The following is a 26156-nucleotide window of genomic DNA, read 5'->3' on the forward strand; positions in this document are numbered from 1 at the left end:
CCCAGGCGGGAGGCCGCGGCAGGCTGCTTTGGTGACCTGGGCCCAGGCTGCAGCCTGGCAAGACTCCGGGTGCGCCTACGCCGTGCGGGCTGAGCAGTTTCACCGCGCAGGCTGGCAGCACAGTGAATAAAAGGCCCCGTCTTGGCATGCCAAGTGAAGCTGTTGGGCTGGGCCGTTTTCGCTAACGAAGCCGGCAACACAGTAGTGCTTTGAGCCCGATTTCTTTTCCTTTTTCAGAGAATTTCGTATTTTTCCAGAAAATTGAATTGATGGCTCAAATAAAATTAGTTTTAAGGAGTTTTTCCTGCAGGTAAAATTAACAAATTAAAATTAAGCTTCTGTTGTATTAAGATTAAGTTGAGTTGAATTTTTAGCTTTATTTTGCCAATTTTATGCATTAAGTTGAAGTTTTTAGTCTATTTCTCTAATTAATTTGGAACCAATTTGGAACCAATGGGAAAATTTATTTAGAAAATAAGTAATTTTTTCTGAGTATAATAATTTTATCAGCTGACCAATGTTGTTGATAAAGTTGTTGTACTGATAAGTTTTGTTTTATCATTATTAATTTTATTTCTGTCTAACGGTGATGTAGAATTAATATTGAGAAGTTTTATGTTTTAATTTGACCAACGTTGAATTAACTCATATTTTTTCTGTTTTTTTCTTTCAGGCAATCCTTTGAATTTTATCTCATCCATAGAGCCCCTCAATGGAGGGAATTACAACTCGCGGCGAGAGAAGGTCGAGATAGCGCTTGCGCTGTCCGACATTGATCTAGCATTGACTACTCCTTGTCCCATAGAACCTGAGGACCCCATGAGGGCCGAGAATGAGAGCGAAGCTGCTTTCAATGCTAGGGTGCGTGATCATGCACCAATCAGAATGCAGTACGATCTTGATCATGCGAAGTGGGGCTCATTGAACAGAAAGTGTATGATGGTGATTAAGAGCTCCATTTTGGAGGCAATAAGGGGAGCAATCCCAGAGTGTGACACCGCCAGGGAGTACCTGATAAAGATGGAGAGTCAGTTTACTGGCTCTTCAAAGGCATATGCAAGCACTCTTATCAGGAAGCTTAATACTATGAAGTATACTAACGGTGGTATAAGGGATCACATATTAAAAATGAGCAATATGACTTTCAAGCTTAAGTATATAGATATGGAGCTCCCAGAAGAGTTTATAATCCATCTGGTCATTACCTCACTACCCAAAGAATTTGAGACCTTTGATGTGAATTACAACTCACAGCTAGAAAAGTGGGGTATTGAGAAGATGATTGACATGTGTGTGCAAGAAGAGAGGCTTAAAGGATCATTTGGTGATACTATAAATTAGCTGAGCCAAAACAAGAAGAGGAATTCTCAGAACAACAATTCTAAGCCACAAGAGAAACCTCAGTGGAACACCTCTTATTCTAAGGCACATGGAAAGGCTCCAATGCATGATCACTATCAAAGATCAAACCATGAAGTGGTGGTGGACAAGGACACTTGCAAGTGGTGCAAGAACAAGGGATACTACCAAAAGGATTGTGTAGAATTCCTGAAGCATTTGTGCGGGAAAGGTGAGGATCTTATTACATTCGTAGATGAGATCCTATATTTAAGTTATGCAAAATCTACTTGGGGGATTGATTCAGGTGCAACTGTTCATGTTGCAAATTCATTACAGGGATTCTGTACGAGGAGGACCCTGCAAAGAGGAGAAAGAAGCATTAAAGTTGCAAATGGCGTCCAAGCTGAAGTCGAAGCCATTGGAGAACTCCCATTAGAATTAGCAAATGGTTTTATACTTCATCTGAGAGATGTTCTTTATGTACCCTCTTTCCATAGAAACTTAATAAGTGTATCGCGCTTAGATGATGATGGTTTTGCTTGTCATTTCGGTGATGCATAATGTAAAATCAAGTTTAATAATAACATTGTTGGTCTTGCCTTCAGACAAGATGAGCTTTATTTATTATCACTTTGTGAGAATGTGAATGTTGTAAGCGTAGAGAATATGAATGCCTCCACATCTATGAATGTAAAGAATAAGCGGAAAAGAATTTGATGGTGTATCTTGAAATTATGGCATTGTTATTTAGGCCATATTTCAAGGGGGGAATAGAACGGGTTAATTAAGGAATCAATTCCTCCGCCCTTAGAATTTCAGATTTAGAGCAATGCATCGATTGCATTAAGGGAAAGTTCATTAAGAAAATTAAGAAAGACGCCAAAAGAAGCACAGGAATTTTAGAAATAATTCACACGGATATCTATGGTCCGTAACCTGTGATATCCGTGGATGGTTATGATTCTTTTATAACATTCACAGATGATTATTCGCATTATAGTTATATGTATCCAATTAAAGAGCATTCAGAAACGTTGGATAAATTCAAGATATTTAAAGCTGAAGTAGAAAATCAGCATAGCTTAAAGATTAAAATAGTAAGATTCGACCGTGGGGGGGAGTACTACGGTCGACATACCCCATATGGCCAAGTTCCTAGACCCTTTGCAAGGTTTCTATAGGAAAATGGCATAGTTGCCCAGTACTCTACACCGGGCGAGCCTCAGCAGAATGGAGTAGCTGAAAGACATAATCGTACCTTAATGGATATGGTGAGAAGCATGATAAGTTACTCCACTTTACCAGTTAGTTTGTGGATGGAGACATTAAAAACCGCCATTCACATCTTTAATCGGGTGCCTAGTAAGTTGGTGTCTAAGACATCATATGAGTTGTGGACTGGACGAGAGCCCTCACTCAATTATTTGTGCGTGTGGGGCTGTCCAGCTGAGGCTAAAGTCTTTAACCCAAACATTGAGAAATTAGACCCTAAGACAGTCAGTTGCGATTTCATTGTCTACCCAGATAAGTCAAAAGGTTATCGTTTCTACTGTCCTGACAGACATACGAAGTTTGTAGAAATGAAACACGCTGTGTTTTTGGAAGATGAGATGATCAGGGGGAGCACGGTACCCTGAGAAATTAACCTTGAGGAGAAGCGGGTATATGTACCCACTCCGATGATTCAAGAACCTTTTTTCTCGATACCTATTCCTGCACCGACAGTACAAGACACTGTGGCTACAACACCTGTTGTTAGTTCTCCTGTGGCAACAATGAATGAAGATGAGGAATCTATCTTTCAGGATCCTATATAACCAGTTGTCACACATGAGGAAGAGCTGCAAAAGCCCCACATGGAAGATGTGCTAGATGTTGAGGCTCCTAGAAGGTCTCAAAAAGCTAGAAAGCCAACTATTCTTGATGACTATGAAGTTATGTCAGTGAAGAAGTTCAAATGGAGGGAGATCCCACCTCATTTGAAGAAGCCATGAGGAGTGCTCACTCATAGAAGTGGCTTGAAGCCATGGAAGATGAAATGAGATCCATGAGTAGCAATAAAGTTTGGGATTTAGAAGAAATTCCAAAAGAAGCCAAGAAAGCAGGCTGCAAATGGATCTACAAAATAAAATGTGACTCCAAAGGGAATGTCAAAAGATATAAAGCACGACTTGTAGCAAATGGTTTCACACAAAGAGAAGGAATAGACTATAATGAGACATTTTCTCCAGTCTCACGTAAGGATTCTTTTAGAATCATAATAGCTTTAGTGGCACACTATGATTTAGAATTACATCAGATGGATGTAAAGACGACTTTTCTCAATGGAGACCTGGAAGAAAACATTTACATGGCACAACCCAAAGGTTTTGTCGTGGAAGGAAAAGAACATATGGGATGCCGCCTGAAGAAATCCATTTATGGATTAAAAGAAGCCTCCAGACAATGCTACTTAAAGTTTGATGAGACGATAAGAAAGTTTGGGTTTAGTGAGAATAAGGAGGACAATTGCGTGTATGCAAAGTTTAAGATTGAGAATTCATTTGCCTTATCCTGTATGGAGACAAATAAGTTCTTGTCCCCAAAATTTGATATGAAAGATCTTGGTGAAGCTTCATTCATTTTAGGAATTGAAATTCACCGAGATAGAAGAAAGGGGGTGTTAGGATTATCGCAAAAGGCATACTTAGAGAAGATTCTAAAGAAGTATAGTACGCATACAAGTAGACCTTCGCCTTCTCCTATAGTTAAGGGAGATAGATTTGGGAAATTTCAGAGTCCCAGGAACCAGTATGACATCGATCAAATGAAAGTTGTTCCATATGCTTCAGCTCTCGGAAGCTTGATGTATGCTCAAGTGTGTACACGCCCTAACTTAGTTTTTGTACCGGGATACTTGGCAGATATCAAGATAATCCAGAAATAGATCACTGAAAAATAGTAAAGAAGGTATTGAGTTATACGCAAGGTACGAAAGGCCTTATGTTAACATACAAAAGAACTGATTCCCTTGAAATAAAAGGGTACTCAGATTCAGACTTTGCGGGAGATGTAGACGATAGAAAATCCACATCAGGTTATGTATTTACTCTTGCAGGTGGAGCTATATCGTGGAAAACCTCCAAGCAAACCGTCACAGCATCATCCACGATGTTTGCCGAGTTTGTAGCCTGCTATGAGGCCACAGGGTAGGCAAAATGGTTAAATAAGTTTGTACCCGGGTCAAGAGTGGTAGACAACATTCAAAGACCACTCAAGATGTACTGCGACAATGAGCCAGCAATATTCTATGCTCACAACAATAAGTCAAGTGGTGCTGCCAAACACATTGACATAAAGTTTTATGTTGTGAAAGAGAAAATCTAGTATCATACCATAAGTCTTGAGCATATAAGAACAAAAGAAATGCTCGCGGATCCACTTACGAAAGGCTTACCGTCCAATGTGTTCAGAGAACACTTAGCCGGCATAGGTTTACGGGAAAACCTATGATCCCTGATACTAACAGCCTAGAACAAGAATCTGTTTCAAAACAGAAAGGTGTGTTGTAGCTGTTGAATCTGATAGTACGTAGCTGGCTATTATGACGAGACATGCTCGATACACTGATCTATGATGAAATGGGTGCCAAGTAGCGATGAAAACGGACGGGAACAGGCGGGAAAATCCCTTAACCGTGTCCCATCCCATATTTTTTCACCGGGAACGGGAGCGGGAGTGGGACAGCCGGAAGCGGGACGGGAAGCGGGATAAACGGGTATATGAAAATGAACAAATGCGAGCGGAAATAAAACGAAAATACGCCACAGACAACAACAAATAGCGCTAGGTCGCCAACCACAAGCACTCAGGCAGGCCGCAGGCAACAGCAAAGAGCAAACCAACACCAGCCACAGCCCACAGGCAGGCCGCAGGAAACAACACAAGATGACAGGCAGGCAGGCATTCAGGCAAACCAATAATAGCCATAGGCAACAGCAAGACAACAAGCTACCGGCAACAGCAAGATAGCAAGTTACAGGCAATGCCAAACCAACAATAGCCACTGCGCGGCATCCTTCTCCACACCTCCTTCGGCCACGAAGGACACGCGGCAGGAGGCCAGGCGCGTGCGCCAGCGGTGCGGGCGTGCGGGAGCTAGGGGCAGGCAGGCCGGCACGCGCACGCGGCAGGGGGCCAACCAGGGGCCAGCGGCGGCGGGCGCACGCGTGCAAGTTGCGACAGCAAGGGGCCAGCCAGAAGCTGACGGCGGCGGCCGGCAGGCGCACGCGTGCGACGACAGGGGCCCACCCAGGGGCCAGCAGCGGCGGGATGGGTGGGTGGGAATGGGGAGTTGCGGGTTGCGGTAGTTGCCAGACGCTGAGACGTGGATGCAACGCAAGTTGGGGATCGGATTAGGGTTGTTTGTTGGGCTGGATTCGCCGATTGGGGTTTGGGGTGGGGGATTGAGGTAGTGGGCCTATCCCGGTTATTTAGAAACGGGATGAATACGGGACCATCCCGAACTAAAATGGGATCCCGCAAATACGGGTAGGATACCCCCTCAACCAAATACCGTCCCATTCCTGGGTACCCCTGTCCGTTTCCCATCCCATTATCGGATCTTACCATCCCATTTCCGTTTATCTCCAAATACGGGACAAATATGGTAAAACGGACGGGCGGTAACGGGATTTTGTCCGTCCATTTTCATAGCTAGTGCCAAGTTAAGTTTAAGACTAAGTTTAAGTATGAGGTGAGATCAAGGGGGAGAATGTTAGTTTGATCTCCACCGGACTTGCCCCAACGACCAAGTCTGACCCTGATCCCGCGCCCTGATCGGGGGCGCACAACCAACTCATGGTTGGTGGGTCCCTGTCGCGTAGCACATATAAAGCAGAGGTGGGGGCCGGGGGCACGAACGCCCAAGTTCAACACTGTGCCCACCAGACTCACCTACAAACCTAGAACCCGATCTAACTCGCGCTGTCAGCGGCAGGAAGCTCTGCCAACTCTTCGCGTCGCCGCTACCGCCCTCGTCGTCAACACCATCGTCACTGCCATGGCGAGCTCCTGCTCCAAGCCCGATGGTTAGTGACCCTCTCACTCTATTTCTCTCCCTCTCGGATGTATAACTGTTTAGATTCTAGGACACTGATTTAATCTAAAGAACCCACTAGTTGAGCTCCTAGTGTTCCTGTGATCCTATCAGCTTATGGCTCAACTGTCCAATACTATGAATTATGAAATGACCTTGCAGTGGACGCATGTGATGATGTACCAAGTACCATGCCGGAGCCGGACACAACAACCGTACGCGATCGATGCGAGTCTGCTGAGAGGCTGATGAGACTTTCCAAAGCTATCAGCATTGGTTGAACTGTCACATAAGTCTGACCTTTTCTTGTTTCCCAGCAGAGTAGGTAAGACCGCCGGATTCAGAGTGTTGGAGTGGTCTCAAGGTTAATCGGAACACATGCGCTAATTGCTCAACTAACCTGAACCAGATTCCACGCGCGCGGCCGCCTACACCTATATGTCTACAGTCTACACGGCTGCATGCGTCAGACTAGTGTATACATACATTGTCACAGTCCGATTAGTATAGTTGGATTTCAGTACTTGACCTCAAGTTGATGGCAATACTAGTATATAGTAGATCACTCCATCATGTTGCACGCATGCGTGGACCAGATTTAAGGCAAGTCCGTACGTTATCGTACTCGACTTCTTTCGAAACGAATTATGAAATGATCCACGTAACTGCCTAGAAAATTCCTACGTGATCATTGCATGGCATCAGCGAAAAATAACGCATTATTTAACTTCTGCAGCATTCGGCTCTCTGGTCAAACTTAATTCAACCCAATTTCATAAGCTTATATAGTATACGAGTATGTAGAGACTCGGAAATATGTCCTACTAGTTGAACGTGCTGCTATTATTCTACTCCCTCCGTTCCAAATTATAAGTCATTCCAACTTTCTTGGAGAGTCAAACTATTTTATGTTTGACCAAAATTACAGAGAGGATCACAAAGATTTATGGCACCGAATAGATATACTATGAAAATATATTTAATGAAGAAACTAATAATGGTACTTATTTGGTATCATGAATGTTAGTATTTTATTGTATAAATATGGTTAAACTTGAGATGCTTTGACTCTGCAAGAAAGTTGAAATGATGAACGGAGGGAGTACTAACTGCTCTGATTCTTGACATGCCTTCTGAAACAAGTGTTTCCTCGCTCTCAAAGATTTTTCCCACAGGCGGCGGCTCAGTTAGTTTTTTTTCCTTGGCAGTTGGTGGCTGAGAATATTGAACGTTGATCTTTGAAAATCCAGCAGAGAAATCAGTATAGCTGCAATTCATGCTCAACTAGGAAAAACAGTCATAGCACGCATAGCCGTTAAGTCTGCAGCTTCACTGATGTTTACGGTTCAGGAAAAAAACTACCTGTACCCATCGTCCACTTCTCCGATCATTTTGTGGAATAATGAAGCGTGCGGTCTTACCTACCATACCAAGGAAGACACCAATCAGAAGCTCGGATGATACGATCTTGCTTACAACTAGTACTGCACACTAGTTTCATTCGACGACTACGGGAGAGAATGTTCAGACAAACTAAAGCTGGTGGGTTATGATGGAGTCGAATCGATTTCTCGCAGTAGGTGAATGCGTTTTCAGCGCTTGGATCGTTGTGAGTTCAACCAACGCAGACGGGGAAAAGTGAAAAGGCAGCACTTTTCCCAGGATAGTTGGGAGAGGCACCGGGAAATCCAAACGAGCTGATTCCAACTGTCTTTTCCCTGCTACCAGCAATATGAACTGCAGTCACCATCGTCAGACCGGCTCAACGACGATCATCACCTCTGAAACCTTGCGCGGGAAGAGTCTACTAGCAGTAATGAAGTCCGAAACTCAAGCCATATCCAGCTGAAAGTCTGAAACTGCAAGCCTCCAACAAATTGGTGCATGACACTAACTCTATACACACAACAATCATTTCACGTATAGTTTTCTATGTTCATATACACTATACAGTCTGAAATTTACAGCAATAGTACTGTGTCTGGATATATGAACTAAACCTCGGCCTGAACCAACTACAGCAGAATGGAACTATGGAACCGATCTAACATCTATGTAGCAATTTATTCCAGTGCAAACAGAATAAGATAGCCTACTAGGACAGCGCACATGAGTTAATTACCCGGTCTCCGCAAACGGAGCCTGCTGCACTTTTCTGCGGAGGCGCTTCAGTTTTGTTTTGTCTCTCAAACAACGACAAAGTCTGCGTATTCAGACGCGCGTGTGAAAGAATGGAAGGTGTGATTGGCAGCTACTAGTCCAATGACAGTTTAGTTTGACCATCACTAATTATGCTAGTGCCGACGTGGACTAGTACACCCATCACGGCATCACACGTGAGCAGCTCCTGATCCTACGTGGATGCTGGTTGGCTATGGAAACGGCTGATTGCTACGCACGGGTCAAACAGAGCACCGGTCCAAGCATGTGGAACGCTGACAAACTTGCTCACATGTTGTTCCGATCCCTGTCCTATACTCCTATAGCCAATCAACAATTAGTATGCTTTACTCGGTCAGGACAGAGAGAGGACATGGCATGTTGAAACTAATGAGTTGTTAGAAAACATATCTAAAAAAAATAAATCCCAACTAATCCCACGCAACGAAAAATACTGGAAAGCTTATTCTTATTTATTGTACTCCAAAATTCACAGGAAAACTAGTTAAAGTATAAAACTTCAGATTTGAGAGGGATCACGGCGACCTCAGACGACTAGTTTTATTATAAAATCATATTTTGTATGTGGAGTATATAGCAGTATAATTTACAATTGCAGCGTTCAGGATCTGAATCTGAGAAACAAACAACCAAACCACTCATTAGTACTTGACTGTTCCGCGTGTACTTATTCTTATGCCCGGCTGCAAGTGTCTACTTCTCTTCCCTTGCCATTCAGTGCTTTGTGTTGACTCACCAACTTCGCTAGCTAACTTGATTTCTCTGGACCTCGTCACATCTTCCGGCTTCTATATAAACGCTAAAGGCCTGTCATGCAAACACAACCAAATCAAGCCAAGTACAGCAGAAGCATACAACAAGCAGATCGAGCTCAGCCTCTAAACTCCTGCAAAGTAGGAGTAAGAGGCTGCAGCGTGCAAGAGGAGTAGCGTCATCTCCCATGGCCTCCATAACAGCTAGTGCCAGTCCAGCCATGCAAGAAATCAGCAGCAAGGCGGCGAGCACGACGTCGCCGGATCGCGCCACTACCGCCGCGCCGGCGCCGGTGCGCTACAGGCCGTCGCCGATGGTCATATTCAGCGCCTGCCTCGTCCTCCTGGGCGCCGGCGGCCCGCTCCTCCTCCGGGTCTACTTCGTCCACGGGGGGGAGCGCCTGTTCCTGTCCACCATGCTGCAGCTCTCCGGCTGGCCCCTCCTCCTCCCGCCCATCTGCGTCTCCCTCTTCCGCCGCCGCAGCCAGGGCGTCGCCAACTTGCTCCTCCCGCCGCGCCTCGCCGGCGCCGGGGCCGTCCTCGGGGCGTTCTACGCCATCTCTTGCTTCGTCTACTCGCTGGGATCGCAGGCGCTGCCGCTGTCCACGTCGTCGCTGCTGCTGGCCACGCAGCTCGCCTTCACCGCCGTCTTCGCGTTCCTCTTCGCCGGCCTACGATTCACGCCCTTCTCGGCCAACGCCGTCGTGCTGCTCACCATCGGCCCGGCGGTGCTCGGAGTCGGTCCCGGCTCCGGGAAGCCTGCTGGCGAGTCCTCGAGGACGTACTGGACAGGGTTCTGCGAGGCCGTCGCCGCGGCCGCGCTCGCTGGCCTCGTCCTGCCCCTCGTCGAGGTCGCCATGGCGCGCTACGGCCGACGCACCGGACCCGCCGCGAGAGTGCCACCCCCGTACGTGACGGTGATGCAGATGCAGGCCGTGATGGGCGCCGCCGGCACGATGGTGTGCCTGCTCGGCATGGCCATCAAGAGCGACTTCCAGGCGTTGCCGAACGAGGCCGCCACGTTCGGTCTCGGCAAGACCAACTACTACCTGGTGCTCATCTGGGATGCCATCTCATGGCAGCTGCTCAACCTGGGGATCATGGGGCTCATCACCTGCGCCTCGTCGCTCCTCGCCGGCATCATGATCGCCGTCCTCCTACCACTCTCTCAGGTCCTCTCCGTCATCTTCCTCCACGAGAAGTTCGACGGGCCCAAGGGCATTGCGCTTGTGCTCTGCCTTTGGGGTTTCGCCTCCTACCTTTACGGTGAGAAAGTGCAGAAGAAACGCGAGGCTCAGAAGATTGTTGAGCAGCAGTTGGCTAAGAAGACTGAAGACCTGGAGTCGGCTGCTCCTTGAGAATCTATAGTTTTAGGGTTGTGCAAGCATATATTGGGCCATAAAGCCATATAGGTATAGTAAACACATATTTTTCAGCCACGAGATGATTCTTTACGCGGTGTACATCTTGTAAGGCATTATTTCATTTGTAAGGAAGAGAATACACAAATTTATTAAGTGCTATACGGATGTAGTATCAATTATTACAAAGTTTTCCGTCTCTTTGTCGTCCATGCGTATGGCCAAAATCTAACTTTTCTTAGCCAATACAATTCTTCGATTTTAATACTGACACATCAATATCTAAATTTCCAAGATCTAACGTTTGGCCATTCCGTGACTAATCGGCTATCAAGCCATGGCCCTATGCAGCCTCTCCATGGGCCTGTGGTGCGATAACAAGAGGTTAGACGATGACGAAGCTGAGGCGATGGACAACGCCCTAATCGGCATGGTTGGGGAGGGCGTCAATGACCTACCAGAGGTGGCAGGATAGGTAGCGGTTTTAGGCGAGTTCTATCTATGTCAAGAGGCGGCCGATGATACTAAATTGTGGAGTTACAGGGACTAAGTGATGCACAGTATTGAAGTGGTGGTTTGGCATTGTAGTGTGCTGAGTGGTGGCAGGTGCAACACATGTCTATTGAGTTGATTGGTTTTTTTGGTTGTTGTACTGCTTAGTTTGGAGTCTCACCTTCTTTTTAATATAATCGGCTGCTCTCCTGCCTGGTTCATTTAAAAAAAAGTTAGATGCTGCTGCAATTTCTATTTTAAAACGGCCAAAGTATTTTAGTCTTATATAGTTATCTATCATAACTGTTGATAGTATGTTCTCAGGAATGATGTTGTTAGCAAATAGCAATAGCAAAATTGGGGTGAAGGTGTTTGATGAGGTGGGATAGGCAAAATGAGGAAAAAGCTCGATTCTAGTTCAGATTCGCTTTCGGATATTCACTTAATTTTGATGGTAGCAATTAGCTAATACTCACTTGCTTTATTGATAGTTTTGGAAGAATGAAATCATCATAAGACATAAAAGTATGGATCAAATATAACAGGTAGGTAAAGACCATTCATTGCAAATATTATAATTAAATATTGATTAATAAATCGTATAATATTTTACAATAACAAAATAAATTATGGTTCAGAGAGTTGCATATGCTATATGAATATAGATAGTATCGGATATCCATCCACGTACACCCATATTCATTTCAAATATGAATACAAATTCACATAAAAATGAATTCGAAAGTATGCACTTAAGGTACCAGTACCACACATTAGAAACGAATGTGAATACGAATATCAATATTTCACATCTAAGCGGAATTTCCCACCCGCTTGGTAATTTGTGTGTAAGCATGACCTGCGCGCACAGTGTCGTTTCGACATGGAAATCCTCTCCCAGTTGGACGTGTTATCTTATTTTACTACCTACTCCAAACATCGACGACATGCCTCGAAGTTTCTGAAACAACGCAGTCTGTCTGAAAGAAGTTTTGCCGCAGCCGGCCTGGTAGTTGTTGAATGCGACGATTGAACGTTGATCTTTGAAAATCCAGCGGATTAATCATGCTTAAATATGCACCAGCTGCTCATGCGACGATCTGTTCACCTACTAGGCGAACCGCGAACGATCATGGCAGAACTGAGAACTGTTAGTCCGCAGCCGGAAATAAACTTGATTCGTAAAACAAAAACGTTTGTAAGTCCACAGTGCATGCCATGCTTTGCTGATATTAGGGGAAATCGGTAGAATCATAATCACTTCTCCTTTTCTGGAACGAAATGAAATGCGTGCCCTTACCTACCATCCCAAGGAAAAGGGAAGAGATCATCTGATCGATCTTACTGACTGCGGCGACACATTATTAGCTTCATCCATTCGACGACCTCGCGAGGGAATGTTCGGACAAATCAAAGTCAGGCGGCATGATCGAGTCCAGTCGGTTTCTCGCAGTAGGTGAATGTGTTTCCAGCACCTGCATATCGTTGTGAATTCTTCAACCTACACATACCGAAATGAGAAGTGAAAAGGCACAACTTTTCTCAGGATAGCAAGGAAAATGACATCACCGGTGGAGGATCCTGTGTAAACTAAAGTTTTACTTTTACACAGGAGAGAGAACAGAGAATCTTAACTCCTAGATAGACAATTCCAACCATCTTTTTCTGCACTTTCAGCCAGTAATACTGATAATACCTGCATTCAGTCAACACTGGTGATAATTTGCACCTGCATATAGGTTCGATATGGTAACATACAGTCCAAAATATTACAGCTATAGAGTTTAATTGGATACCTGAAATATTAGCACAAAGGCACCGGTTGTAAGACATTTTGTAAATCAATCTCTCGGGCTGAACGATTACAGCAGAATGGAACAGATCAAACATTTGGTTCCTTTGAACAGACAAACAAAGGTCAACAGAATAGCGACCTGCAGCAAAGCTTATCCGCTGATTACCCGGTCTTTGAAGCCTGCACCTTCGAAGGAGGCGCCTCGGTGTCTTCTCTTTTGTGAACAACCATCACATCTACGTGTAGACGCATGTGAAAGAATGGCAATGTGCGATTGATTATTTGATAGCCACAGCTACTAGAGCTACTAGAGCTAGTCGACCCATCTGCATTACACGTCAGCCAATCCTCCTAGTCCTATGGGGATGGTGGTTGGTTACGGTTACGGACAATTGGACATGGATGATTGCTACGCATGGGTCAAACGGAGCACGAGTCCAAAGCCACGGAACGCTGACCGATTTTCTCATTTTGCTCTCTGTCCCTGTGGTCAATCCGCCTATACCAAGTAGGAGTATGCTTTATTACTCGGTCAGGACATAGAAAGGACATTACATGTTGAAATTAGTTGGCGGCAAACATAAAGATAATAAAACTTAGTTAGACACATGCAACGAAAAATCTCGGAGAATCAATTTGCATTTTCTAATTCCATGCTTCACTATTTTTGTCAAAAAAGGAAAAAAGCTGCAGCATGAAGTAATTTCAGTCGATCGCCACCGAAAAGATCGAAATTTCGCAAAATTCACGAAATTTCACCCGAAACTTTTATCACTGGAAGTAATAATTAAATTATTCGTTGAGATTTGCGTTCAAATTTGCAGGCGCAGTAAGATTTTCGTGGTTGGCTGCTTGCTCCGGTCACAGATTCCGTCCAAAATTTAGATTTCAGTTCATGTTTGTATTGCATTTTAGTATGCCGAAACTTATGGTCATATATGCATATGCAGCATGTGAACCATTAGGTCTGTCACAAGCTGACGGCTCATTACTTAACTGTTCCGCGTGTACTTATTTCCCATGCGTGCTTCTCTTCCCGTTCCATGCCTTCTGTGTTGACTCACCAACTGCGTAGTAACTTAATTGATTTTCTCAGAGAAGATCATTCCCGCTTCTATATAAACCTTACAAGCCTGTCATGAACACCAAGCCAAGTACAAGCAGAAGCATCCAACAAGTAGATCGAGCCTCCAGACTCCTTCTGCCATTAACTACGAGGCTGCAAGAGGCATAGCATCAACACAGTACAGAATGGCCTCCATTACGGCTAGTTCCAGTCCAGCCATGCAAGAAATCAGCAGCAAGGCGGCGAGCACGACGTCGCCGGCACGCGCCACTACCGCCACGCCGGTGCCGGTGCCGGTGCGCAACAGGCCCTCGCTGATGGTCATATTCAGTGCCTGCCTCGTCCTCCTGGGCGCCGGCGGCCCGCTCCTCCTCCGGGTCTACTTCGTCCACGGGGGGGAGCGCCTGTTCCTGTCCACCATGCTGCAGATCTCCGGCTGGCCCCTCCTTCTCCCGCCCATCTGCGTCTCCCTCTTCCGCGGTCGCAGCCACGGCGTCGCCAACCTGCTCCTCCCGCCACGCCTCGCCTGCGCCGGTGCCGTCCTCGGGGCGTTCTACGCCATCTCCTGCTTCGTCTACTCGCTGGGATCGCAGGCGCTGCCGCTGTCCACGTCGTCGCTGCTGCTGGCCACGCAGCTCGCCTTCACCGCCGTCTTCGCGTTCCTCTTTGCCGGCCTACGATTCACGCCCTTCTCGGCCAACGCTGTCGTTCTGCTCACCATCGGCCCGGCGGTGCTCGGAGTCGGTCCCGGCTCTGGGAGGCCTGCCGGCCAGTCCTCGAAGACGTACTGGACAGGGTTCTGCGAGGCCGTCGCCGCGGCCGCGCTCGCTGGCCTCGTCCTGCCCCTCGTCGAGGTCGCCATGGCGCGCTACGGCCGACGCACCGGACCCGCCGCGAGAGTGCCACCCCCGTACGTGACGGTGATGCAGATGCAGGCCGTGATGGGCGCCGCCGGCACCGTGGTGTGTCTGCTCGGCATGGCCATCAAGAGCGACTTCCAGGCGTTGCCGAACGAGGCCGCCACGTTCGGTCTCGGCAAGACCAACTACTACCTGGTGCTCATCTGGGATGCCATCTCATGGCAGCTGCTCAACCTGGGGATCATGGGGCTCATCACCTGCGCCTCGTCGCTCCTCGCCGGCATCATGATCGCAGTCCTCCTACCACTCTCTCAGGTCCTCTCCGTCATCTTCCTCCATGAGAAATTCAATGGGCCGAAAGGCATCGCGCTCGTGCTCTCCCTTTGGGGCTTCGCATCCTACCTCTACGGTGAGAGGGCGCAGAAGAAGCAGGAATTGCAGAAGAACGAGCAGCAGTTGGCTTTGGCTAAGAAGACTGGAGACCTGGAGTCAGCTGCTCCTTGAGGATCAATAGATCTCTGTTTTGTCTAGGGTTGTTCACACATATACACAGGTACAGAAACAAGTTTTCATTACACGATTGGTACATTTATACACATTTTGTACGCATTAATTCATTTGTAAGGTAAGCAGATACAAAAACATACGATTGTATCAAGGAAAGATCAATACAGCTCTTGTCCAAGCCTAAAATGCTTGTTGTACTAGCCAACAAATGTCCTAAAATACGCAAATACATCTCCTTTTCTTGTCGTCTGGACAAACGATAGCATTGCTGTGAACAAAGATACAGATGGAAAAGAGAAGGACGATGGCACCGTACCAAGAGTCTTAGCTGTAGACTAGACGACAAGCAGCACCAGAAGACCATGGCTGGTGAGAAAAGTTCCCTGGGTGTCTCTGCGAAAGTACGATGAGAGATTACAGAGCAGAGCAGAACTAGGAAATGCACCGACGGCCAAGAACTCACTCGATCACGAACCAAGGAGAAGCGAAACTGGAAGCGCATGGCGCTCGTGAATTGATGGTGCGTCCGGGGTTTGCCATGCCGGACGCCGGTTGGCCTCATGGTGGCGGCAGGCGGCGGTCGACGTCTGCAGCGCGGCCACAACGGCCACACCGAGTCACCGACCGACGACGATGGCGAGCGCGCAAGTCACGCAGATCAAATTCCCCAACGGGCCTCAGCGTAAAAAGGAAGTGGGCTCAGGTAATTGGGCCCCCGCCTGGCCCAGCAGCGCGGCCGCATCTCACTCAACAGATCGAATCGTGGCCGCATCCTCTCGATCCAACGGTTCGGAATACCCCGAGCCTGGACGGTAAATGAAATACCGTCCAGGGTGGACGGCGAATGAGATACCGTCCACCCCCGACCCTCCTGGCGCGCGCCATCGTGCTCGCCGCGGCGTCGCGCTCGGGATCGCCGGCGCCCGCGAAGCCGCAGCACCCTCCCCTAGCGTCATATCCGCGGCCTTGGGCCCTTCCTGCGCCATTTCCCGCGCGCATCCACTCGCCTCGTTGTGCTCCGCGGCGGCGGCCGACATCTTCCCTCGCCGTCGTGCCCGCGGCCAGCGCCGCCCGGGACGACACCGCCCAGCCCCGTCGCGCGCGTTTTCTCTGCCTGCAGCTCTGCGCCTCTGCCGCGTCGAGGTATTCCAGTGCCATGGGGACAGCCAGCGCCGCGGCAGTGCGGCTTGGACTTGGACTCGGAGCCTCGGAGGGCATAACGATGCATCCTGACCGCGTCCGTGGCACCTTCTGCCGAAGTCGATGGCACCTTCAGGCTGACTATGCCCTTGTTACTTGTTAGCTCCAATCTGCAACGACGTGGCTGTCACAGTTTACTGTTGTCAGGTATTCAGGGGGTGTTTGGATACGAGGTGCTAAACTTTAACAGTGTCACATCGGATGTTCGGATGCTAATTAGGAGAACTAAACATGAGCTAATTATAAACTAATTGCAGAACCCTGTGCTAATTCGCGAGACGAATCTATTAAGCCTAATTAATCCATCATTAGCAAATGGTTACTGTAGCACCACATTGTCAAATCATGGATTAATTAGGCTTAATAGATTCGTCTCGCAAATTACACTCCATCTATGCAATTAATTTTGTAATTAGTCTATATTTAATACTCCTAATTAGCATCCAAACATCCGATGTGACGGGTGTTAAATTTTAACACCCGATAGCCAAACAGCTCCTCAATCGGAAATGGAGGGGAAAGACCACAAGCAGCACCAGAAGACCATAAGACTGTGAAAAAGCACCAAACTCGGCATATTAACATATATATAAACTCAAATTTCTGTACAACATACAGAAGAACAAATCCCTTCTCCAACTACCATCATGGTGTCCCATATTACTGTGGCTAGAATTGACCCAGCTATAGTGTTACCGCCTTGCCGGTCACTAGGTTTCTTTCGCTCCCTTTCCTTTCTTGCAACAAAAGGCTTCCTATTTCATTTCCGGGAGAATTTGGACACAAGGTACACTAGAAAGAAGCAAGCAAGGGCAAACAGGACCACATGAACAAGATGGTTTGAACCATTCTGTATGATGCTCTTGTTCATTCTCCTCATGTTGTTCTTGACCCCTGCCTGGGCCTTAGTCAGAGTCATTTGCTGCAACAAAAAAGGAGTTGTACATGAAACACTGTCATAGAGGAATATACCAAGTTTCAGCCCAAAAAGGCACAAAACACATTACATTGTTGATCAGTCACACATGCTTTCACAAACATAAGGAACGTGGCAGATAACAGACAACACATACTCTCAACAAGCATCAAGTTGCTTGAAATGAACTAATACTAAATCAAAGTGCTCAACACCAATGGAACAAAATAATAAATTAGATCCAGAGAGGATCATTATCTTTAAAAAGTCTTTACATCTGAAGTAAATGGCAAGCACTTAAGGGTTGTGGTTCAAATGTATGACACTAAAACATATGTTTCCAGTTGACCCTTTTGTTTTTAGAAACAACTACTTTGTGGAATTTAACATAGCATGGCGGTGCAAAGACAACCTGGATAAGATAATCGACAATAAAAGTAGGATCAAATCAGACCATGGAGGCTTTCAGTTTCAGACAGTCACGCATGGTTTAAGGAATTGCCAACCTTGGCTGATGAATTGACAAAAGACAGTTGACTGGCGAAATGCATTTGAGAAAACATAACACTAAGAAAATAATGTTTGGTGATGACCAGATTAAAATGCCCACGCAAGATAATAGAAAGCATATCAGCAATGGAAATACATCACTCACAACCCATGTATACATCTCTATTAGGTGTTGGAAGTTGGAACCTTCAAACAAATATATGTGCTGATAAGTGACAACGAACCACAGATGCATAATTCTTATCAAAAAGAAACTGAGCTTTCTTCAGGATTTGCCCCCACACTTATTAGTAAAATTAGTTAATTACCAGGTGAGATATGAAATCATTTTGATACTTGGCCTCTGACTGGATCTCTTGAGCGACCTGCAGTACAAAATCGATGGCTTATCTTAGAAATAAATCGATGTGTAGCTAAAAGTACTGGGAACTAATTACATGTACCATTGGTTTCATTTAACGAATAAAATCGGACAAACTTCTGAAGCGGAGTTCAACTCAGAGGGAGGTACAACTATACAACTTACTCCTCTTAGCTTGCGGACTTGTCCACGTAGTCCAAGGATATGATCATCCAAATCAGCATTGATCGGGTCAATCTGGAGCGAAATCTCGCTGGAGCTTGATGATGCAGCAGGCCTGACCGTCAGCCCTTCCCTGCAGAACTCAATATTCAGATATATGTCATAACAACGGAAGCGGGGAGTTCGAGAGGATTAAAACCACGGAGCAATTGATGGGGAAAACTTTGGAACCAACGATAGTAGTAGATACTAGTATTAGAACTACGCGACCACAAATGTTTGGGCCCTAAGGAAGATCAAGACCACACCAAGCACCGCGAGAAACCAAATCAGGAATAGGTCACGGGGACATTGGGGATCAGCATCACGGCGCAACCTAATCAACCAGTAAGGAGGGGAAACGGACACGGAAGGGCGAACCTGGAGCCGTAGGAGCTGTTCGCCATGGCGGACGCAGCAGAGGCGATCTCCGAGAGATTGGAGCCCGACGAGTTCGAGATCGGCGCGGCGGTAGTACGAGCGCAAATTTGCTTGCCCCGCCGGCCCGACCCAAGCAATCCCGGCGGTGGCTTCAGGGAAGGGGCAACCTGGCTCTGGTGGGGCCGTTATAATTGGGGAAACGGAGGGGGGACGTGGCAGATCGGACGGCGGAGGAGTCGCCGGTGACGGTGGCAATCTAAAACGCGTCGATGCGAAGCAGTGAAGGTGAAGCAACACAAGCTGGCTTGTCGCTGACTGCATCGGCGAACGTTCCTGACGAGCACAACTCGTTTTCCCGTATGCTATGATGAACAACTTGCTAAGACAGTTTAGGAGTGTTTGATACCACCCATAAAATTTAGCACCTGTCACGTCAGATGTTTGATACTAACTGGAACTGAAAGTATTAAATATAGGCTAATTATAAAACTAATTGCACAAATGAAGTCTAATTCACGAGATGAATCTATGAAGCCTAATTAGTCCATAATTTGACTATGTGATGTTACAGTAACCATTTGCTAAAGATAAATTAATTATACTTAACAGATTCGTCTTGCGAATTAGTCTAGAGGTTCTGCAATTAGTTTTATAATTAGCTTATATTTAATCCTTATACTTAGTATCCAACATTTGGTATGACACTGCTGCTACCTCCCCTTAAACTGGCGTCGGCGATCACTGATCGGGGGTGTACTCTGTTCGACTGCGCGATCGATGATTGAACAAATGCGATAGTTGTGTCAGAGCTAATACTAACATGAGGTTGTCTACACCACACTCCAGTGTAGAAGATCCCGTCCACACTCGAAATTTTTGACCGCCCGATCCGGAATCAACGGTGCAGATCGAACCAGCCTGCTCTTTCACTTCCTCCGCTCCTCAGCCCTCAACCTTATCCATTCCCCGCCCGTCACCTCCACCCCAGAGCGAGGCCCTGCCGCCTCCTCCCCGCTGCCTCGTCGGCGCCGTCCCCGGCGTCGGCGAGGCCCGCCCTCCCTCCACCGCCCCTCCCACATCCCTCCCCCCTCGCCGTTCTTTGCAGTCGTCGGAGTCACCTCAGCCGCTAGCCCCCGCCTCCGCCGCCGCCCGGCCCGTCTCCGGCGGCTCTCGCCGCCGGATACGCGTCCGCCGTCTCGACCGCTTGCCTATTCTCCGGTGCTCGCCCCCGCCGCCTCCACCGCCCAACCGGGGGTCCACCGCCGCCCGGCTTCGGCGGCGCCTCCGCTTACCCGCCGTCTCGGCCGTCACGACCGCCGGCCGGCGAGCCACCCCGGAGCTCCTTCTACAGTCGGAGGCCACAGGAAACCTCCACCCCCGAACCCTAACTTGCCGGAGCTCAAGTAGAAGCTGCTGCCGGAGCTCGAGAAGAAGGTGTTGTGGCATGAGATGATTGGGCAGTGAAATTTGAGCGTGGGGAGGAGTAGAAATGCTCGAGTGTAATATAGCTTTCCCCTACTAACATTCAGGATGTTCAGTGCTCAGACATACTTTTGAGTGAAAGCAGACGGGCTGCTGCATCGGTATATTTAACAGGGATGACGATACATTTTGATAAGTTGTTCATTCAGATGATATCCGAATCCCCAGTTTCAGTTGACGCAGAATGGAAACTAGCTGCACAAGGCAAACGCGGCAGGATCAGGATGCACACTGTCATAGATCAAAATTCAAAAAATCTGTTTCAGACTTCCATTTGGTGTAGAGCATATGCCAACGCCTATCCAACTAAACTGCAACAACTGTCAGCCTTCCAGACACAAAGTATATCACAAGTTCACAACTGTAACGCAACCTGATAACCCCGATCTGGTTCGATCAGTTGGGGTGCATTCCACTGCAACAATCTGATTGTAACTGTGCTAGCATTGCACCTCAAGGAACATTTTTGTGATTGTGCTATCCCGTTTGCCGCACGGCATCGTCCTTGCCGGGCGCAAGGCTCGCGCTCGCCTGCCTGACCTCGTCGTCATCGCGTCCCAGGCCCAGCGCCGTGTGAGTGGAAGCAAATCCTTCACCACCACCGCAGCACCACCGCACCACAGCAGCAGCAGCAGGAGGAGGAGAAAACTTTCGTCCCCGTTGGAACAAACAGATTTCAGTCTTTCTGGACGGAAAAAGAAAAGAAAACTAGCAACGAATACTGGGCTGCCAAGTACTGCAAACCACGCACGGATGGGCTGAATTGTACGGGCCATCGGCTCGTTGCAGGAAGCCCAAGCCCAACTGCCCAAGCTGGACCTCCTTCCCCGACGACGGCAACGGCGATGGCAAGTTGGCAACGCCGTTTGCCCACCTTCCCAGCAGATCTAGAGGAGTCGAGAGAGAAGAGAACTGGCCAAGCCGTCCGCACATCCAGAGGTGGGCCATCGCTTCCTTCACCGGCCGACGGCCGCGCCGCCCCGCAGATCCATTTGACCTCGTGCCGCGTCCGAGGCACCGAGGTAGACGCCCGGCGGCGAACGGGCGGGCGGCGGGAGGACGAGGAGAAGGAACGACCGCCAAGGGGGGCAATATGTAAAGTTTCAGGGGGCAAAGTGTAAATAATCGGATCGCGATTAAAGGTCACGATCCAAACTAGGGGGCACAATGAAAATAATCGGATCGCGATCCAAATCAGGGGGTAAAGTGAAAAAGGGTGAATCGCGGCGGCGGAGCTCCGGCGGGCCTCCGCCGCGGCGGACGCGGGGCTGGAGATGCTCCAGAAATGGAATACGGCGGCGATGCGTCCCACTACCTCAGATTTGAAGCCTAGAGGAGAGAACCATATGCTGGCGTCCTCGCTTCGCTGGTGTTGCGGCGGCGCCGGGCGAAGCAGTGGCGCGCGGTTCGGTCTCCGGCAAGCGATGGTGTGGGCCCTAGTTTTACGCTCCATAGGCAAATACTAATGGTGCGCAATCACGGATTCCTAGCTGATACACCATGGGGGCGTCGTGCTCTGTTTTCTGTTGTTGCAAGCTGCAGTGCAAGCTCAGATGAAGAGCGACGGCAGAGTGCATGCAATGCAAGTTCTTTTTCTATTTTTGCGGGCTGTATGCAAGTTCATGAGATTCACTTGAATGGTGTGTGAGAGTTGAAGATGATGTTGAGGTCTGTACATTGGATGGCAAATCGGAAATTGGCAGCTTTGAGCTTGAAACCGGCTTACATCTGATCCAATCCAAGCATTGGATGCTGGAGCCCAAGAGGTTCAGATTCAATTAGGTACTGTTACATATGTAAATGTTGGGTTGTTGGAGGCTCTTTATACACAATTATTATGTCGGGTTCAGATTCACAGCTACTCCCTTCAGGTCGTTTTAGCTTTTTTAGTTTCATAGACATCTATGAACCTAGAAAAGCTAAAACGACCTACAACGTGGAACGGAGGGAGTAACATTCATCCACTCGATTTGATCTGCATGAAAAAAGAAATAATAAACCAGTAAATATTGTTCCTCGAGAAGTGCCTACGAGTCTGGAATAGCAACTCGTTAGCTCCATGCTCTCAAGTTTGGTTCACGCAAAACATTGTAATCAGGTTCTAGAGGGCATATTTGCCTCCTATGAATCTCATGCCTGCAAGGAAGTGAGCTGCATTAGGCGGGCTTTAGTTTTTTTCATGTCAAACATTATTGAGCTAGGAGCCAACACACTCCCATCCCAACTGCTTGAAGCAAACGGGCTCATATTATCAATGGCAATTCACAGCAGAGTGCAAACATGAGAGGATGCACATGACAGACTGAAAAATGGTCCAAGTTGGTACTAATCACAGCAGAACCAATACTTATCCAACTAGATCTGAACAACAGTCGAAACACAAAGTATATTACAACTGCAGTGTATAAGACATGCTAGTTCTAATCTACGGACATCACTAAGCACGCAAATTCTGAGCCTCCTGAAGTGCTTCCTGCAGATTCTTTACAGCACTGTCGTAGTACACGAAGCCCATGAACCAAAACTCATGGTTATCGACAGAAACCACCTGAATGTATTTCTCTGATGCGTTTGTTCTGCTGGTGGAGGAGTTAACTGATCGCAGTTGAGCAAGGGGAATGACCACCTATTTTCAAACAAATTGTAAGTTACCTATTCTTTCTGAAAAAATAAGATCATGAATTTTTTCAAGTAATATCAGCAAACAAGATTGCTGAAAATCTGCATATGTGCATTCTGCTACTTTAATTTTTTATACAAAGTGGCAAGGACAGAATCAAGACGACAAGTATGATCAAAGTAGAATGATAAAAGATAACAGATTAAAGGAATTCTGCTACTTTAATTTTTTATACAAAACAGTAAAGCAAGATGTATTGTTTCAAGAAAATTCTGTAAGCCTGATTATCATAAAGAATAAGCTTCAGTATGAGTTGCATTTCCTCAAACAAACTTTACACCTCTTGAATCAAAGCACAACACAGCAATCAACATAATCACGTACCTTATAGTAGCTCCACTCAGTTTTGTCTCCAACCTGGTATGCAAGTGGGTTATCGCTACAGAATGCCAGTTTTACGTTGGACAGGTAAAGCACACCCATAACAGGACCAGCCGAGGTGGACAAATAGCATGCATATGGCTTCTTTAGTTTTTCGCCAGGGGCGACCTCAAAGGTTTGATGGAAAATTTTCTCATATCCACCTTCTGCAATGACTTTGGTGACCTGGGAGATCCTGCCCATCGCTGCATCAGTAATGCTTGGTCCAGTTTTCACTGTTTAATGACAAACAAGTTCAATTATATATCCAATGAGAATTCTAAGCTTTGGCTTAATACAAGAATGCATAAACCAATCTACCCAGAAAACAATGTGGAAATTATTTTTCTTTCCATCAGAGCTACTATTTAATTGTCATGTATCATAAACATATCAGGAAGATCTCATCATTCTTCATATTCTCTACATTGTAATGACTTGGAAAACTTAGTTATAATTAATCTAACCAACCATTCACAAACACGACATCAAACATCATATAATGAAATATATGGAACAAAACTTATCTTCTACAGTCACATAAACTAAGAATCCGCATACTTAAAATAAATGTCTACTTCAACTATTAAAAATGCTGCAAAAACAAACTGTACAGACAGGATCACCTTAATTCAGCACTATCATAATCTTAATTCAGCACTATCATAACCTGCAATGCTCATCAGAAATCCTGAATGGAGCCACACTAATGGAAGAAGGTGAAACTAGAGTTAACTAAATTAGTTGCCCCTCTTTTTTGTCCGCGCCATCAACACTATAGTTGCCCCTCTTTTTGTCCGCCCATCAGCATTATAGTCAACAATTTGATTCCGCCCATCAACATTGTAGTAATAAAATTCGATGGAAAACACAAAATGACAGCTTCAGAGCTGAATTTCGTGAAAAGACGGCTATGGAATCGAAGCTCACAGTGCTGCCAGAAGTTGCCGGTGATGTTCTCTGTCTTCCGGGCAGCCTCGCCGAACCTCTTCCCCATCTTCCCCAGCACGTCCTTCACCGAGTCCATCGTATCTGCAAAAACGCACAACACGAAAGCACCCCCAGAAAATTAAGCAACGATCCAAATTTCCGCCGAATCGGCGGGCCAACGGGCCTAGATTTGGGGCGAGGGGCGACGCACTCTTCGGGGCGGTCGCGGCGCCGCCGGCGGGGGAGGAGACGTAGGGGTTGCCGACGTAGGGAGGCGGCGCGGCGGTGGCGGTGGCGGCATGGTAAGGCGGAGGCGGAGGCGGGGCCACGTCCTCCGGCGAGAGCCTCGGGTACGGCGCGTACTCCGGGGCTGCCGCGGCGCGGTCGGCTCCGCCGGTGGACGCGGCTGCTGCGGGCGGGTTCATGTCGCCGGTGGGCGTGATGGCCGAGCGGTGCGGTGCGTGGGCGTTGGCGTTGGCGTTGGGTTCGATGTCCGCAGCTCGTACGTTTCGTGGACGAGATGACAAAGCTGCACGGTTTGTGGAATTTATTTGGGATCTGCCGTGCCTACGATGCCAGAATATGTACTACTGCCACTTTATTTATTTTCTGGGAAAATATTTATCATCTGGAAAACGCGGTGGAGTCGTCGCTAAGCACAGCGCTTCAAAGTTCGAGCTCGACTTGACCACCCAAAATGCTTAGCCACGAAGGAGTTTCCGTTTTTTTTTTTTTGCCTCGGCGCAATTGAATAGGCAGGCGCTCTCCCCCTATCGTGTGGCGTGTGGATTTCTTTTCTTTTCTGGAACAAATACATGGGCGTGTGAATTTTCAAACTTGAAATCGTACGCCGCGTGATGGATGTGACGCGTCCCCAACCCAAGGACGTGTTAACGTTTGCAGGACCCACTTGTCGGTCCTCCAGGTGAGCTGATGGCCCCACATGGGATGCCCTTTACAACGGTTCAATTCCGGACACATGGGATCTAGAAGGTTCGAACCCACCGGACGGAACAAGGCTACTGGACGCCCAGCCCGGGCCAGGCCGTTCGCTGCCAGCCCATGGTGCTGGCCAGTTAGCAAAACGGCCCAGCCTGCGAGGGTGACACGCACAAGTTGTGCACCTCGTTCGGCCCGCTGGAAGGCCTGCACACACATCCGCGCAACGCAACAAACAGCCCACCAGGTAGCCCGGGCTCGTTGGCCCCTCGAGCCGCACGCGCGTGGTCCAGGCAGGCCGCTGAATCTCGATGAGGCGGCGGCGCGCGCCCGTGCGGGGAATCAGGCGGGGCCGCCGGCCGCGTGGCGGGGCACGGTGCCGCGGCGACGACGCTGATCCCGGTCTCTTTCGGCACGCCGTTCTCCGGCGATCCAACCGCCCGGCCGGCGGCCGACACACGCCAGTGGCGTCGGCCTCGCGCGGTTGAATCGCAGGGGCCTGTGCGACCTACCACCAAATAAAGATCGGAGCCACCTTTGGGCATGCACAATGGGCCTCGCCAAAAAGCTCGGGCGTCGATTGTTGGTCATTGGCTACCACGCTTCCCACACACCAGATGGTTAGTAATCGCTTTAGCCTAATCGTGGATCCTTTTGGTGACCATTACTATAACTATTCTGCCACCATCTTGGTTTGCTTACATTAGACTTCAGTATTTAAGTGAAGCAACCCGGTTGAGAGCATAAGCTGCAAAAGGCAACAC

General features: G+C 47.7%; 4 protein-coding genes across 4 annotated transcripts; 2 read left to right on the forward strand and 2 right to left on the reverse strand.

Moving 5' to 3' along the window:
• Positions 1-9436: 9436 nt before the first annotated feature.
• On the forward strand, positions 9437-10922 carry LOC101753668 (purine permease 3). The gene has a single exon (XM_004985358.2). It carries the CDS (start codon positions 9540-9542, stop codon positions 10707-10709), a length of 1170 nt encoding a protein of 389 aa, XP_004985415.1. The 5' UTR covers positions 9437-9539; the 3' UTR covers positions 10710-10922.
• Positions 10923-14159: 3237 nt separating this feature from the next.
• Positions 14160-15632, forward strand: LOC101754080 (purine permease 3). Its single transcript, XM_004985359.3, has one exon. The coding sequence runs from the start codon at positions 14251-14253 to the stop codon at positions 15427-15429; it is 1179 nt and encodes a 392-aa protein (XP_004985416.1). The 5' UTR covers positions 14160-14250; the 3' UTR covers positions 15430-15632.
• A 1552-nt stretch (positions 15633-17184) lies between these two features.
• Positions 17185-19164, reverse strand: LOC101754477 (bet1-like protein At1g29060). Its single transcript, XM_004985360.2, has 4 exons — positions 19002-19164; positions 18585-18714; positions 18367-18423; positions 17185-17554 (listed from the first exon to the last, which is right to left on the reverse strand). Exons 1-4 carry the CDS (start codon positions 19025-19027, stop codon positions 17393-17395), a joined length of 375 nt encoding a protein of 124 aa, XP_004985417.1. The 5' UTR covers positions 19028-19164; the 3' UTR covers positions 17185-17392.
• A 3544-nt stretch (positions 19165-22708) lies between these two features.
• On the reverse strand, positions 22709-25034 carry LOC101754875 (GEM-like protein 1). The gene is made up of 4 exons (XM_004985361.3): positions 24665-25034; positions 24454-24555; positions 23488-23759; positions 22709-23109 (listed from the first exon to the last, which is right to left on the reverse strand). The coding sequence occupies exons 1-4, from the start codon at positions 24876-24878 to the stop codon at positions 22921-22923; spliced, it is 777 nt and encodes a 258-aa protein (XP_004985418.1). The 5' UTR covers positions 24879-25034; the 3' UTR covers positions 22709-22920.
• Positions 25035-26156: the final 1122 nt, after the last annotated feature.

The sequence above is a fragment of the Setaria italica genome, chromosome IX (genome assembly GCF_000263155.2).
Source record: "Setaria italica strain Yugu1 chromosome IX, Setaria_italica_v2.0, whole genome shotgun sequence".
NCBI classification, from domain to species: Eukaryota; Viridiplantae; Streptophyta; class Magnoliopsida; order Poales; family Poaceae; genus Setaria; species Setaria italica.

What these genes read in the sequence shown, in the direction of transcription:
- LOC101754080 (XM_004985359.3), top strand. Translation starts at nt 14,251, where the DNA reads ATGGCCTCCATTACGGCTAGTTCCAGTCCAGCCATGCAAGAAATCAGC.
- LOC101753668 (XM_004985358.2), top strand. Translation starts at nt 9,540, where the DNA reads ATGGCCTCCATAACAGCTAGTGCCAGTCCAGCCATGCAAGAAATCAGC.
- LOC101754875 (XM_004985361.3), bottom strand. Translation starts at nt 24,878, where the DNA reads ATGAACCCGCCCGCAGCAGCCGCGTCCACCGGCGGAGCCGACCGCGCC. An exon ending in CGCCGCGACCGCCCCGAAGA is followed by an intron (nt 24,556 to 24,664) that starts GTGCGTCGCCCC and finishes GCGTTTTTGCAG; the next exon opens with ATACGATGGACTCGGTGAAG. An exon ending in CTGAGTGGAGCTACTATAAG is followed by an intron (nt 23,110 to 23,487) that starts GTACGTGATTAT and finishes GTTTGAAAATAG; the next exon opens with GTGGTCATTCCCCTTGCTCA.
- LOC101754477 (XM_004985360.2), bottom strand. Translation starts at nt 19,027, where the DNA reads ATGGCGAACAGCTCCTACGGCTCCAG. An exon ending in AACAGCTCCTACGGCTCCAG is followed by an intron (nt 18,715 to 19,001) that starts GTTCGCCCTTCC and finishes TGAGTTCTGCAG; the next exon opens with GGAAGGGCTGACGGTCAGGC. An exon ending in AAGTCCGCAAGCTAAGAGGA is followed by an intron (nt 18,424 to 18,584) that starts GTAAGTTGTATA and finishes TTTGTACTGCAG; the next exon opens with GTCGCTCAAGAGATCCAGTC.